The sequence below is a fragment of the Emydura macquarii genome, unplaced genomic scaffold (assembly GCF_026122565.2).
Source record: "Emydura macquarii macquarii isolate MOO-44397 ecotype Brisbane River unplaced genomic scaffold, CSIRO-AGI_Emac_v2 contig_2897, whole genome shotgun sequence".
Classification (NCBI taxonomy): domain Eukaryota; kingdom Metazoa; phylum Chordata; order Testudines; family Chelidae; genus Emydura; species Emydura macquarii.
The window spans coordinates 6,598,807-6,615,294 of record NW_027133034.1 but is presented as its reverse complement, the minus strand read 5'-3'; the positions used below and the strand labels follow the sequence as shown (position 1 = coordinate 6,615,294).

At 43.8% G+C, this 16,488-nt stretch overlaps 1 protein-coding gene across 2 annotated transcripts in view; it reads left to right on the top strand.

Annotated features, from left to right (window-relative positions):
- Window positions 1-1,481: 1,481 nt before the first annotated feature.
- LOC137167205 (guanine nucleotide-binding protein subunit alpha-14) overlaps window positions 1,482-16,488 on the top strand; it is a 68,354-nt gene continuing 53,347 nt past the window's right edge. The window contains exon 1 of one of the 2 annotated variants that reach the window (XM_067569235.1): window positions 1,482-2,510. In XM_067569235.1, coding sequence (XP_067425336.1) covers window positions 2,390-2,510 — 121 coding nt within the window. In that variant the 5' untranslated portion in view covers window positions 1,482-2,389. Of the gene's footprint in view, window positions 2,511-14,661; window positions 14,681-16,488 lie in introns of those variants that run through there. The other variant, XM_067569236.1, reaches the window with a different exon arrangement.

The following is a 16,488-nucleotide window of genomic DNA, read 5'->3' as shown; positions in this document are numbered from 1 at the left end:
TAACAAGGAGAGAGAAAAGTTCAAACAAGTACAGGTATCAGTATACATTAAAGTACCCAGCTGTGTCAGTTTTTGGTTCCCCCCTTAATACATAGTAAATATTTTCTTCCCCTCCAATTTTTTTTTAAAAAACAATCACCCTTAGAAACACACAAAACCCTTTCCCCTTTGTGCAAAAATATTTCTGTTGCAAGTGAGCCCTTTGCACCCACGAAGGACAGAGTAATATTTGAACCTTTATAATTTGCCAGTGTTTTATGTTGCGCACTGGCAAGCAGACTACTGTAACAAAGCTGGTCATTATTACTTAGTATTAACAGTAGCAGCTGAAGACCCCAAATGAGAACTCACAGCTGCTAAGCTACTAGTACAAATAGTGTTGAGGTGTCTTTAACACTGCATGATTAAAACAGGTTTTCATGACAGGAGTAAAAACACCTGACCCCAGTTTTACTAGCAGTTTACACCATTGCTGACAGTTAGTGGAATATGGTTCTAATTTTACTAGTCGAGGCAAGGCTTAACTCTAAATCTTATTTCACTTCACAAAATGAAAGTAATATTTGTAAAGCTAAACACGAATAACAATGTAAGCCCAAGTAAGAAATGTGCCAGTGTACAATGCTTCAGCAATGAAGACTTGCAACCAAAGGATCAAATAATTTCACTTATTATGGCTTCTTTCTTTTGGAGAAAGAAAAATGGGAAAGGGGAGTCACAAAACGTTGGGAGGAGATACAACACTATGCAATGTTAATTAAACAAGTGGCATCTTTTGGGTAACAAACGTGAAATCTGACCTATGGGTCATTATATAAAATCTTGCCTACTTTGCTACACAGCTTTTGTTTGTCTCACCCCCAAAACATCCCCTCAACTGCACCAGATTAAAAGGTACATCACTCAGTTTGGACGTCAAATCAGCTCTTCCTACACCAAACTGAGGTTAGCTGACTGCTTTTAAGGTACTATCAGCTCTTGACTCTGGAAATGTGGAATCCTTCTCCGAAAGTCAGTGACAGTTTTAGAGCTCTGCAGTAAATTAAGCCCACATCCATGTGGGCTTTCCTCCTCTTCTCGCGGGGGAGAGGGGGGTGTCCCTCAGGCCGGGTGTCAGCCATGTACGGTAAAGGCCAGCAGCAGCATCCCGCATGGAGGATGTGGCAGAATGACAGCTCTGCATCTCGGACTGTGTCTGCTTCAACAAAACCGGTTTGCACTCATTCTCGGGCGATCCCTGGAACCGATTAACCTCTAGGCTCTGAATGCCGGGCTGCGGACTCCAGGCGAGGGAAGGGGAACAAGTTTTGTGCCCGAGGCAAACGCCGGCCCCGGGAGCTCAGCTCACGTCTGGTTTGCTGTCCCTGCCCCGCTGCTGGGACGCCGCAGCCGCTCACCTGCCGGAGCAGGGCCAGGCTCCCGGACCGTTAACGAGGACGACGGGGCTGGGCACGCGGGGCTGTGCCGTTGGCCCGCAGACGAGGGGGGCTGGAGGCTGCGTTGCGCACGGACCCCCGCCTTCTCCCGCGGGACAGGGGTCTGTGGAGACGCTGACAAGGCTGAGGGCGCGGACCCCGCCCAGCTCCTCACTCCGGCCGTTTTAAACAGGGCGAGTAAAGCCCAGGGCGCCATTTGCTGCAGCGCCCGGCCGCTGGAGTCCCGCCGCCAGCGGCATGGAGCTGAGCTGAGCTGAGCTGAGCGAGCAAGACAAGACGCCCCGCCCCCCCTCGCCTCTCAGCCGCCGCCGGCGGCGCTGGCCGTTGATTGAGGCAGCGACGGCGGCGGCTCCTCCCCGCTGCCCGTTTCTCCCCCTCTCGAGTCCAGAGGCGGCTTCGCAGCCCGGCCAGACTCGAGGTTTCGTGTGTCCCCCTGGCTCAGCGCTGCTCGGGGGGAGGCGCGTTTCCGCCCTCTCCCGCCTCCCCTGCCCTGCCCTGCGGCTCGCGCTCAGCCTCCGTGAAACCCCAGCAAAGGCGCATTTGCAAATATTAACCCCCAAGAGGAGGGGCGGGCGGCCAGACACAAGAACACCTGCCCCCCCGCCGGGGACTGGCCACGCCGAGCCGAGCCCAACCCACCGAGCGCGGCAGCCGCGGGCGGGCTGGCGGAGCTGGGCTCTCCTGCGGGCGGAGAGGGCTGGCTGGCTTTTATTTGCCAATTGCGCGGCCGCTTCGCCCCCGCTCCGTGGGACTCGTCTCGCCTGCTGGCTGGGGAGCCCGGCGGACGCGCTGCCCTTGCCGGCGGCTGGTGCCGCGGGGGTCCGGGGCCGGCGAGAGGTTCGTAGAGGACCAGGTGTTGTCCTCCCCCCCCGCTGCTGGGCAGAGAGCCGGGAAGGCAGCGCTCCTTCCCAGCCCCCTCGCCCGCCCGGCTAGCGCTCCGCGCCCCGCTCACCATGGCGGGATGTTGCTTATCCGCGGAGGAGAAAGAGTCGCAGCGGATCAGCGCGGAGATTGAGCGGCAGCTGCGCAGGGACAAGCGGGACGCGCGCAGGGAGCTCAAGCTGCTGCTGCTGGGTGAGTGGCCGTCTCGCCTCGATCCCCCCCTTCCCCCAGCTCGGTTACTCCGCACCAGGCCTCCGGGACAAGCCCGGGGAAGCTGAGCACAGCTGAGGCTCCCCGGGCGCGCGGCTCTGGCCATCTCCCTCCTTGGCTAATGCACTGGCAGGGTTGCATAATAATGCCCCGTCCTTCCAGAGACCCCCCCCCCACAGCCCTTCTTTCCCGGGGAGGGGGCTCCCTTGGCAGATGGGGAGCTGGGAGCCGGCTCCTGCTAACAACAAAACTTGGTTAACGTTTTCCAAAAGTGTGTTTTTTTTCAATAACACTTTTTAGTCAAAACTGAAAACTTTGCCCAGTTGTTTTTTGATGAGATGTTTGTGACGGTCTGGCTGTGTGTCTGTCGGCCCACCGGCCCTGCCTAGCATTTTGCCTGGAGCAGCTCCTGCTCCATTCATTGCCAGTGACATTCTCCCGCTGGGTGTTCTCGAGCCTTTCATCTGGTAATTGGAAGCACCAGTAGTACCAAGGCAGCTTCTTTACAGCAGCAAAACTGAGACCTGTCCCTGCCCATCAGTACAGTCTGGCTGTGGGCCGGTAGGACAGTGGTGGTGCTGGTGTGGAAGAGGTGCTGATGTTTTAGTTACTATCCTGCTTTCTACTCTCAGCAGCTCTAGACAAAACGTCAGGAGTTGCTTGCACCTTCTCTGTACTGGTTCAGCCACTGCAGAAATAGCAGCAATCACAACAACGGTGAGAAATTTTTAGAGGAAAAAATACTAGTATAGGCTAAGCCTAACCTCCGGCTTCTGCTGCTGCTCACATGGGTAGCGCTTCACCAGAGGTGAATGAGATGATTGAGTTTCCTTGTGCCCACAGGGCCATGGGAGTCCCTTTTTGTAAATCAAAAGTTTTAAAGAAATAAATCAGGAAAGGCCTTGACTACTACAGTAACACTATTGTAAGATAAGGCGTTGGGACAATTACACTTGAACTTTCTCTCTCTTAAAGATGTGTGACTACAGAAAATAAAATTCCTAAAAGCAGTATGAAACCCAACCCTGGGCAGATCAATAACGCATTGCTTCTCACGTACACTTGAGATTTCAGTCTTTTTTGCACTGTGTAAGTTCCTGAATAGTATCATGTCAATAAACTATTTGTGAAGAGCAGGGAACAAGTGGTTGCCTGGTCCAATCGCTAAGTAAACATTGCCCTGGAGAGATGCCTGGAGCAGCTTTTCTATGGAAATCATGTTTACTACAGTTGTGCCTTAAGGCCAAATAAGAATAGGGCTATGTTGTTCTGGGCACTTCACAGAGAAGTAGATGGTCCCTGTCCCAAAAAACTTACAATCTAAATAGACAAGTTGGACAGAGGGTGTGGGAAGAGAGAGAACACACAAGCACAGTGAACAATGTGATAGCAGCAAACATGTTAGTTCCATGTTTTTTTGGGTGGGTGAGGGTGGCTAGTTAGGAGGGGGGGATCAGCTAAGTGGAAAGAAGAGGGAAGGGAAGAGGATGAAGGAGGACGGTGGGGAGAAGAGAGTAAGAGGGGAAATGTGGAGTGAATCTGAAGAGATTGTGAGGGAGGGGGAAGGAAGGGTTGGAGCCAACAGCCAATCAGCGGGGAGTTAGCAAGTCCAGTCAAAACTGTAGGAAGCCTTTTGAATATTCAGAGATTGCACCTTTTGGCAGGTTCTGTCCATACTTACTGGAGTCTCTGACTGGATCTTCTCTGCAGTTTTCACTCAAGGACACATGGTTAGAGAAGGAGAGGCACCACCTGGATCCTAGTGCCGCCATAGTCTGTGTATATGTGTGTTGGGGAGGAAAGTTCTCCCTCAAACAGTTCTGGGTTCACTTCTGTCCATCTACTCTGGGCTGTTTTCTTAAATTTCTTAAATTCTTAATGGCAGCATTAACAGTGGTGCACTTCCACTGGTGGTAATGTTGGTGGGAGTTCTAGTAGAGACAAGGTGCTACCAGCCTTTTTACCAACTTGTTTAGATTTGCTCTGAGCAGGGACAAATGAAACACTTTGTTTTCATGAGAACTCCCACTGCCCTGATGATAAAGTATCAGGGGTCACAATGCTGGTAGTATGACAGTGGGAAGCTTTAATACCAGTAAGGGTGATTAACAAACTACCAAGAGGAATGATGGGTTCTCCATTTCTTGAAATCTTCAAATCAACACTGGATGCCTCTCTGGAAGATAGGCTTTAGCAAAACAAGCTTATTTGGTTCACTGCAGGGGTAAGTGGGTGAAATGTAATGGCCTGTGATATACAGGAGGTCAGACTGATCTGAAGATCCCTTCTGGTGTTCAGCTCTATGGATCTCTGAAAAAGAAAGCTCACCATTGACAGTCTGTGTGCAGTGCAATGAGATAGCACTGAGGACAGAGTACAGTTGGTACTTTTCCCAGAATTTGACCTCTGTTGCCACAGCTTCTACCTCGATCACCAGTACAGGACTGTCCAATTGGAACTGCTTAAATGAGGGAGATTGAAGTAGCGCAAAATCTTTCACTAGATATCAAACTGATAAAAAATGAGCAATTCTGCCTTTTAAGTGAGTGAAGTTTGGCAGGTTTGCCACTATCTTTACTTCCTCCTATGGAGATGTTACTTGTCCTCTTTACACAAACAAAGAAATTCCTGATCAATCATGTAGATGCTAAACTAAACTTTTTGCTGCCCCAAGTAATCGTGTGTGTGTGTGTGTGTGTTTGTTTTCTAAAAATCTAATTTGCTTGTGGTTGTTTATATTTTGTATTTTCTCAGCTGGGGCAAATTGACAAGCGTCACTGTTGTTTCTATTCTAGCCTGGCTGTTTCAGGTTCTCATATCCTATCACAATATTGTCATATTTCAACTGTAAACACTGCATGAGCATAATTGATGGTTTGTTTGATCCTAAAGTAGTCAATATATTTCATTTTGCTTTAAATTTAAACTTAATTTTTAGAGAACACCAGACTTAGTAGTTTCAGATTCCTGATGTCTTATGGAATAAGTATCTACATAGGGAGAGGATATCTGATGGTAGGAGCTCTTCAGTCTAGAAGACAAAGGCATAACAATATCCAATGGATGGAGGTTGAATGTAGACAAATGCAGACTGGAAATAAGGTGCACATTTTAATGAAGGGCAATTTACCATTTTAACAACTTGTCTGGAAAACTGATGAACTCTTCATCACTTAAAGTGTTCAGATCCAGACTTTCTAAATATTTTTCTGAAAGATATGCTTTAGCTCAGCCTGATGCTATGGGCTTGATGCAGGAATTACTGGATGAAATTCTATGGCCTATGTTATGCAGGAAGTCAGACTAGTTTATCATAAGGGTGCCTTCTGGCCTTAAAATCCACACATTGATTAAACCCTTCAGGTTTTCAATTTAAGGGACATTATCAACTAGAAATTTAATTTTTAAAAATGAATTTGGTTTTGGACACTATACCTATACCCAAGTTATCCTGCTAGTTCTTGTTTTAAGATCACATTTATCCACTTTAAAAATAGCTTCTTTCACCTGTTGTTGTGAAAGACCCCCAACAACAACGGAACACATACTATCGAGGGAAAATAGTGTCAAAAATACAAAGGGTGGGATTTTCAAAAGTGCTCACGATTGGCCTGACTTCAGTGGGAGTAGATGACCATCAAGCGCTTTTGAAAATCCCACCAAAAGTAAACAAACTGGGGGTAAAAAAAAGAATTGTTCCTTTAGCCTTGGTTATAGTAATCTTAGGTCTTACAAGTAACAATAAGGTAAACGTTTTCAGACAAATACAGTCAACTAAAAATCACATCTTTTGTAATATTCAAGGTATCTCTCTATTTTAAGAATAATATAAGCACTGTATATACATTTTTACTACATAGGCTCAGTCAAGCTGTCCTACAGTAGCTCAACAGCGTGAGTACCAACCTCAGGGCAGACTGTTAAGCATCAGGACACAACCCCCCAAATGAGCTGTGAATTCTATACCTAGATTTCACCAACCAGTTAGCAAGTATAAACTCCTTGGGCACTATGACAGCCTTAACGTGGAATCACAAACAGTCCCCTTGGGTACTGAGATCCGTCTCACCACCCAGGTAAGCCTACATTTATGGTAGATGGTCCCTTATACCAAGAATCACAGCAATATTCAAGTTACTCTCAGTCCCTATGGACCAGTCATTTACCCCAGATCAATTGCACCTTAGATCACACACCAAAGACAATGCTTGGAGCCAGTCCCATAGTAAACGGTATACACATTTATTGAAAAGGAAGTGAGTTATTTACAAGGTTAAAGCAGGTGTATACATGCACAAATGAGTTACTTTTTGAAACTTAAGATTGTAATAGTAGCTTCTATAATAAGCAAACTTCATATCTCCTTTAGGGCTAACCCAGGCTAAGTACTGGGATTCTTTTGCTTCTGCCTAGAAAACCTTGTCCCCCAGAGTCCAAGCTGCATATACAGTTCTTCCTTGTTAGAGGTTTTCATTCCCTTCTCCACATGTGCTCTGAGCTTCTGATGGGAGGAATCTACTTGCGTGACTTGGTGTTTCTCAACCTGTTAAATAGCAAGTACCCCCTAACTTCTGAAAATTTTAATAAGTACCCCAACACTCAATTTTCCACTCTGAGAAATACAATCTTTTCCCCCTTTACCGCTGGACGACTGTATTTCACATAAAGCAGGAGAATTCTGAGTTCTACAGTGCTGTGTAGCTGTGGCAGATCACAAACCCCCTGCTGTTTCTCCCCACCTTCCTCCATGTAGAAGCAAAGGTCAATGCCAGTCAATCACTATGGCCTGATGGCGGGATCATATGGTGTTCTCCTCACGCAGGCGGGAACTTGTGAGGTATGAGCAGACACTAGCGGCCCACCAGAGTGGATAGTAGCACTCCCCATGGCCATCCCTAGGGGGGGTGCGGGCCTGGGGCAAATCACACCGTGTGGGTCCTTCTTAACATTTTTATACTGGTAAAAATCGGGGGCTGTCATAGTTGTCAATTTCACTGCACAACTAGAGCAGTGAAATTGACAAGTTGGCCTGTGGTCAGAGCCCGGCTCCAAGACTGGGCAAGCCGCTGGGCTCTCCGCCTGCTTTCTGGGCACCGGGCATTGAGCTGGGGAGGGGAGCTGCCACCTGGGCAAGTTGCAGGCAGTTGCCGCCTGGCTGCTAGCCCGGGAGGTGGGTGACTGCCACCTGCTCCGAGCTGGGGCGGAGGAGGCTTCTGCGCAGGCTGGAACCTGGGGATGTGGGCAGGCGGCTTCCCGTCTTCAAGCCAGTGCATGGGAGGCTGTGTCTCAGCTCAGAGCCGGGGCACAGGTGACAGCTACCCAGCTGCGAACCCAGCTCACAGGGTGCGGGAGGCTGCCGCCGAGCTCCCACCTGGGAGCTGGGACCAAGTGGGACATGGGCAGCTGCTGCCCGGCTTCCCAAAAAGTCAGCGGCTGCTGCCCAAGCCAGCGGCTGCCCGCCTGGTGTCCCAAAAAGCCGGTGGCTGCTGCCCAGCTTCCCAGGACTGGGGCAGCTGCTGTCTACCTCCCAACTAGGAGGCGGGACCAGGCAGGAAGCCGGCAGCTGCCGCCTGCCTCCCAGCTAGGAGATGGGACTGGGTGGCTGACACCTAGGTTCCCCAGAAGTTGGCGGCTGCCGCTTGCCTCCCTTCACTGGGTTTTTTGCCGCATACCCTGTTCCTGTGTCTCGTGTAGGTTGAGAAACTATGGCATGACTCATCTTCATGGGGGAGGGGTGAAAGCAGAGCAACAAAGTCTTTTGTCCTCTTTAATGTTCCACAGTAGTCCATCTGGTGTTAATGGGCCTTCCTTGTTGGCCAAGACTTGTGCTGGAGACCAGCACTTTGCATTAGTTAATATCTCTCTCCTCTGTCTGGTGATTTACAATGTCACAGAGGCTTACAATACAAATGACCTTACAATATGGAATACAGATGCTACAAGTTAGATTTTATTGAATGTTTGTAGTTGCCGCCTGCATTAATCTCAACATTGAACACATTCTTTTACTTCTAATATCTATTGTAACATTACTAACACACAAGAGAGCCCGATTGATTCCAGCTATATATTTGTCGGTGTTTAGTTGAGTCATGGGACCTTGGTATGAACTATCACCTGGTCTACCAGCATCACAAGCCCTGACACTGCAAACTTACATGCATGCTTGACTTTAAGCATGTGATTAGGCCCACAGAGTTCAGTATAAAAACATACATACATATCCTTTTTGTTATGAAATCTACAATCACAGCTGAGTCTGTTTTGCATATAGTTCAAGCAGTTGGATTTGTATAGGTGAGACGTGGTTTGTGTGTTGATAACTATACAACTTTAAATCATGGCCTTTGTTGTTTGCCATGTAGAATATCTGTATGTGCATGATCAATTTTTCTCGTTTCTCTTTTAAATATGTAAAATAAGAAGGGATATAGTTTATTTTCAGGTTAAAGCAACCATAAATTCTAAGGTATTAGAACTTCTTGCTTTGGAGTTTACTATGCTATAAACATTTAAAAAGAACAAAAAAATCATTCTGCCCTGTTTCTGTTGTTATATTAGCTAAGGACCAGATTTTTAACAGAGCTCAACACCCAACAGCTCCTATTTTTGCTCCCTAAGTGGCCAGATTTTCAAAATAGATCAAATTGTTTTCAGTCAAAGCTGCTGGGTGCTGAGCTCTGTCCAAAATCTGCTCCCCATTATCGATGCTGAACACTCTTGAAAATAGGATTCTATTATGTTTCCTGTTAATCTACAAGAGATTTTATGTGGTCATGTTGACCCTCTTCCCTTAGAATACAGATAACTGAATTTTCTGTAGGCTTACTAAAGGCCATCTCAAGTAAATTGTATTATAATAATCCAGGAGGAAACAAAGGCATGAATAACTCTGGTGATCTTCCTGGTGATCCACATATAGCAAGTGCCGTATCTTACTGTGTGTTTGTATAATGCCTAGCACACTAGCACCCTGATCACAATACATACAAAAATGATGATGTAAAGTTCAATATGAGTTAAAGCTACTGTCAGTATATCTTGAAGCAGCAATGGGTCTAACCAAACCCCAAGACTGCACACCATATTGGACAAAGAATGGCACAACACACCCCTTATAAAGGTGCAGTCTTAACCCTCTATTGCTCTAGGAAGCTGGACTCATCAGCATCAGTTACATCTTGTCCAGATTTTATCTTAGCCAATATGTACTTATTTAGGTGGATCCAAGCCTCAGCTAAGTATATAGAAAGCACAGAAAAAACAAAATGTGGGTTCAGTGCAAAGAAGAGGTGGAATTGAGTGTCAATCCCCGTCCTGGAGACATTGCAGCCAATAAAGTTTCATAATCTATCCCAGTGGCCTAATGAACTGAACAGGAGTGGTGACAAGATGCATTCTTGAGCTTTCAGGGTTGTGAAGGAATTACTCAACCCCACCTTTTGGTATCTTTCTATGAAGGAACAAAACCATTGCTGGGCCACCTCATCCGTTCCAGCAAGGCCTTGCAAATAACTCCACAAAAATACCAGACTACTAACAATTCTAATAAAATCAGCAAGAACGCCTCTCCAGCTTTGATTACTAGGAATAGGTAATCAACCAGAAATATCTTACCATTTTATACTCTGTATTGTTTTGGTTTTTTTTGTTTTGCTTTTGTTTTGTTTGAGAAGAAAATTGTGTATTGAAACTGTTGTAATTTATCTTTATTTTCAGTGGCTCCTGAGTGGAAAAAACAATACATGCAGTGCAAATGGGTTGCCTAGGTCCCTGATGGAAGTTCATTATTACTTTGTTTTGGACACACCTACCTCTTTTTTTTCCCTTCAAGGGCCCTCTCTTGACATGCAAAAGGTCTGTGTTTCACTTGTCTTAGTTCAACTGAGTTAGTTTAACACAATTGAGAAGCCTTCTTACTGCTCATTAAGATGCAAGAAAACCTGTTTGAAACCATGTTAACTAGGCTCCCCCCTAGACTTCAACACATCTAGCTGCCATGGCTTCAAATATGTTAGCCTCCATCTTAATGAGCATTACGAGGGCTTTTCAATTGTCAAGTTAACTCAGCTGAGTGAAGACAATTGAAAAATGTTCTTTTCTGCCTGTCAAGACAGGGCCAAGGCGTGTACGTGAAAAGTTAAGTCTCAGCCCTACAACTGGATCCTGTTAATTGGATCCATATTCTTATGTCAAATCCCATGAAGTCATAAGGGACAATGCAGGCCGATTTCTTTCCAGGGTTAAGGCCAAAATCAAAAGTGTATAAGCAAGCACCCCGATGAAACCCTCCTTCCCATCTCTGCATGAGTTTTAGCAATATATCCTTATGGGTGCAGGAGCAAAAGACTTTGGATGTTTCAAAATACTCTTTCAGCCTGAATAACTCTATAAACATTCATTGATAAAAATAAAATTAGTTGCCTTTGTTTTGTTTTACATGTTCCATAAATTGAAGGTAGGATGTGAGAAGCATTTGTTCCAAAGAATGTAGAAGGTAGATAAATGTAAGTCTAGGGTGGTGTTTATTAACTTGATGTTGCCTAACTTTCTTGTATTGGGAGAATTTGTAGCAGGCTATAAAAATCAGTAAACTTAGTGTTTAAAAAGGGAAGAATTGGTAATGAGTGATAATTTATCATTGCTAATGTCAAGAGATGTCTTCTTGGTCAGGGGCATAATCCCTTCTTGCCTGAGGGCAGATCGTGTCCTGCTCTCCCGGAGAGAAGGCAATAGTAGACCGAGAGCTTCCTGTAGGTTTTTACCAGTAAACAATGGTAAGGATCCAACTTCCAGGTGCTAAGAAGCTCTCAATACCTCCTCTATCTCACTGAATGACATTAGAGGATTTACCACCTGGCTTGCACCAGCCAGAAAGCTCCAGATATACTTTGTTTCCCATAAAGAAGGTATAAAACTGTTCACAGGAAGTAAAAATCAATCTATTCCAGAGCAGAAACATTCTGGATTTGTTAGCTGTCCAGTTGAAGAATTAAACATGTTGTGGTATCATGGACTATGATAATAGAAGATGAGTTCTTATTCTTCGTCATGATAATGGCATAGGAGTACTAAAACTCTACATGACACACTGTTTGGATTTGCAATACATCTTCCACCATGTTTACTTCATGAGCTGTAGGCTGTGTGCAAACTATAGTTATCTGGGAGGAAGGCATGGTAAGAGAAGACATCTAGGTGTCAGTTGAATGATGTTTGAGGGGTACTACATCTTACTGAGTACTCAGCAGAATGGTCCAGATAAAGCGGATATCTGCATATTTGCAGGACTCTAGATATAAAATTTGGATCTGCATCTATCTGCAATCCGCAAACATGGTCTGCAGATATAAAGTGGATATCCACAGATTTGCAGGGCTCTATACCTCACCTTTAATATTTTGTATGACTTATGTTAGGAACGTCCAACTTTTAAAACAAATAATGTGTCACCTTCTATAGTGCTATCAGTTTGTTGTTGTTTCTACAGCAGCTGTAACCTGGAGTTGTATTTACCAGAAACTATTATGCTGGCTTGAGTTTTTAATGCTTTACTGTTTATAATTTTTACTACTGTCAGGTCTGTTTGTCACTAATACTGTATGAAAAGATTGAAGGTTAGGTGGATGATGAACCCTTTTTTGATGAAAATAATCACATTGGATCTACAGGCTTTTTCAAGTGCATGCTATTTTGATAAAACTTGACCAAATTAGCCATCCTGTAATAAGCCCAATGAAATGTATGTGTATCTTCATTTATAAAATTAGTAAATTAATAGGCCCAGTGAAAGAGCTACACTACACCGGTTATGAAAAGAGTGTAGCTACAGTATGGAGGATGGATGGTCCAGTGGTTAGGGTAGTAGTCTAGGACTTGGGAGATCTGGATTCCAATCCCTGCTCTGTGACAGACTTCCATTGTGACATTGGGCATGTCACTAAGGACTAGTTCTACACAGAGACTTTGGCACCACTGTGTTCTTCAATCCCATGCTTAGCTGGTGCCTACATTTCCATTGTAAAAGTTTCTTACTGCTTATGTTTCTGCCTTCCGGCATGCACACAGATCCCTTATTTTAGGTGTGTCTATTCTGTTTTCCACCTAAATTCTGTCTCCCACCTAAAACTTAGCATGGTCCACAAACTGGGGGATGGTGGGTGTTCCTCTGCTTATTTCGTCTGTGGGACCCAAATTAGTAGATATTCTGAGGGCTTGCCTAACTCCACAAAAATGGCCGGTGGGGCAGGGCGTGAGGAGAGGGAGACCCTTCCTTATGATCTTCAGTGCAGTAGTTAAGGCATTCACTTGGGATGTTGGAGATGCCAGTTCAATCTCTCCCTGATGAGAGAACAGATTTGAACAGGGGTACCCCATCTCTCAGGCGATGCTCTAACCACTGGACTGTAGAATGATTCTCTCTTTCTTTAGCCTGGTTAAAGTGGAACAACTTCAATAACAGAGATTGAGAGAGATCCACATCAAAATATCTCACAGTCCAATGGCCAGGACACTCCCAATACCTCTGCCTGGCACTTCTGCATGGAGTTAGGCAGACACCCCACTCATTTTTGCAAGAAATAGGTTAGACACCTAAATAACCTGCTTCCAAGGGAGGGGTTCCCGTCTGTGGATCGCCTTAATCCTGCAATCTGTACAGGTATGAGGAGTCTGCCCACAAGGAACAGACTCCCATAGAAGTCAGTGAGGCTCTGCATGGGTACACTCATATAATCAGGTTGCAGGTTCACGTCTTATGTGGATAAGGGGCAGAGGAACTGGACAGGAGAAGCAGATAGAGACCCGTAAGGGAGGAGAACCGAGTGAGGGAGAAAGGAAGGGTCAGAAATGACAACAGAGGGGTAAATGATCAAGGAGAAGATGGTCCTGTAAAGTAAAAAGGAACAGTGTTGTCTTTAAATGAACAGGGGAGAGAGGAAAAAAAAGGAAAGGAAAGGAAATAGGATTTTTTAAAAAAGAGGAAATAGGACTGAATGAATAGGAGAATTAAGACACGTGAAAAAAGGGAATAAATGTACACACAGAGAGGTGCCTACATTTTTTTTTTATCTTAAACTTAATTGTCATGTTTCTACATTTGAAAGACATTTCTACATTTGAAAGACAAGCAGACATCCTATGAAACCATGAGTTATGGGGAAGTGAGGTTGTAAATGTTGTTGCTTTGAGGACTGGAGTTTTACTTCTTCATCCTATTATATATATATATATATATCTCCAACAATTTTAAATTGGCTGTAACAGCAGGTAACTTTTTGTACACTTGAATGTTAGAGGATGAAAGGAGAGTTTTAAAAATATTTCCCCCCAATGGTGAGTGTGATAAATGGGTAAAATCAAAAGCAGTAATTTGTTTGCTAATAGCCAGCCTGGAGGGAAATATCATGTTTTACCATCATCAAGAATATTAGTAGTCTGCTGGATAGCTACAAACTAGAGGCCTGATCCTGCAAAAAACTTAGAGCATATGAGTAATCCTGTACAAGTGAGTAGTCATTTTGAAGACAATAAGGCTACTCAGTACCAACTCCAAAACAAGGAAGGAAATAAAATGTTTTGGGCTTTCCACTGCCTCCAAGAGACATGTCTCTGGAGTGAACTTTGACTACTACTTGTAGGATCACTGCCTTTCTTTCTTCAAGTAATATCTTCTCTCTCTCTCCTTTTTTCTGCATGTATTTGGGGTGGATACCTGTTGGAGAGTTTGCTCCTTTTTTTTGTAGCTTAGCTTGGTGATACTCTGGATCATACTTTTTTCCTACTGTCTCATAAGTGAGCAATGGCTCTTCACTTTACAAAAAGCAAAAGCAAAGCTTAATGTGTGATTTGATCAATATAGTGACTGAATTTCTCTTGTGAATGATTTATGAGCAAATTGTAAGAATGCTAACGTATAGCTACCCTTTCTGGCCAGTGGTGGTGAGCTTTTTTTCTTCCTTAGCTGTGCAAAATTTAATTCTAAAAGGCATCAATTTACACTGAACACAATTTGGCTGTAATGTAGATAAGGAAGCTCTCTTGGGCACCAAAATACAGAGAATAATCTTTTCATTTAAAAAAAAAAGAAAAAGATAAACTGACTGGAGGAATCCCTGATGCTGAGTTCTCTAGAGAAGACCCTGTTGGGATGGGTGAGTGCTGTTTATTCCCCAGTTTACGGGATGCATTATACTATTTGTGAGAGTGCCAACAACCTGTCCTATGTAGAGCTCCAACCTGCACACTCATTTTGAATTTTCATTAATTCTGGAATTTACTCCTAGGTTTCTTTACTCCTAGTCCTATGTCTTAACCACAATCTTTTAGCCCTACATAAATTCACTTATGTTGTTATAAATTCTAACAGCAGTTAACTACATCAGAGTTGTGCATTAGTGAGCTGTTAATGTATTTCCTGGGTGCTGCATGCTTAAGGTGCATTGTGAGGCATGAGAACAAGCGATTGCAGCTATCCAAGAATTGAATTGTTAGTCTACTAATGCACACCTTTGTGTGGGTTATTGTTGGATCAGATAGGAAATTGTTCGTCCTTTTTGCAAAGTGTAAACTAGCTACATTTAACATTAAGAGGTACTGATTATTTTCATAGCTGTCTGTGGAATGATTCGTGAATAAAACTCTCAATTTTCATTAATTCATAGCTTTAAAGTCTGGAAGGGACAATTGTGATAATCTAGTCGGCCTTTCTGCATAACTCAAGTCATAAATTTTCACCCAGTAATTCCTACATAAATCCCATAAATTCTGATTTGAACTAGCTCTAGCACATAAAATATGCAATCTCAATTTGTAGACTCCAGGTTTTGGATAATCCATCAACTGAATCTCACTATATGCAATTCCCCCCGCAAAAAAGAGCAAATCTCTAAATAGCATAACATAAATCTTGATCTTGAGATTTTTGTGACATGCAGTTTAAAGTAATTTAAAGATAATATAAAGAATAAACAAAGTTCTGATAATTTCCAGTGTGATGTATGGAGGTTCTGCTGCGTGATGGTTAAATCACAGTGCACTGCACCTACATCCTTTCTTTGTCTCCACTGGCCTGTGGTTGAAAATTCCATGGTTATTCCCCACATTTAGCATATTCAGTGTTGTTTGATACCTTATTAGGATTAAACTGGCATGTTTCTGGGAGATGCTGCTTCAATCAAAACATGGACAAATCAATCTGAAAAGTTAAACAACAATGTTTACTAAACATTGTAGGCTATAACTAAAAGTGATATAGGAGGACAGGGGGAAGAAGGGTAATAGAATTTTAATTCTTGAGCCACTTGAAGCTGTCATTGAATGTGGAAGACATGGAGAATTTTGGGTGGCGAGTGGGGGAGGTATAAGGAGTGGAGTAGGGAGAAAGAGACCATAATGTGTTAGACATTCAGCACCTCTCAGGATTGGATCCTTAATAAACACCTTTTTAATAACGTAATAACAAGCAATTAAATCATATCACAGCAATTTTCCTTTAAGACAGTTTTGTACTTTTTGTTGTTATTTCTGCTTGCAGAACTTAGTGCCCCCACTGCCTTCCAGGTATCTCCTATCTGCCCACTCATCTAACAATGTGTGGGGAAAAATGTCATTTGTATGACTGTTGTAATAAAAAGACGTGTAAGAATTTTTTCTCCACATTATCCCACCCTCTCTCGCTTGCCAAGAAATGCAAGTTCAATACCAACTTTGTGTCAGTATAGAATTTGAAGCTGCAGAAGCAATATGGTTTTATTTGATTAGTTGAGTGTTCTATAGCTTAATTAGCATTTTATTACTTTGAAAGGCAGAGAACCTGAGAAATGGGGGATTATAATAATTTGGTGTATAATATGTGACTCCTTGTCTATTAAGATTTAAAGTGATTCTCTTTTGCTTGTCTTCAAACTAATGTTTAACTAAAGTTTCTTGTTATGTATTATCCTATGGGTCTGATAGTATC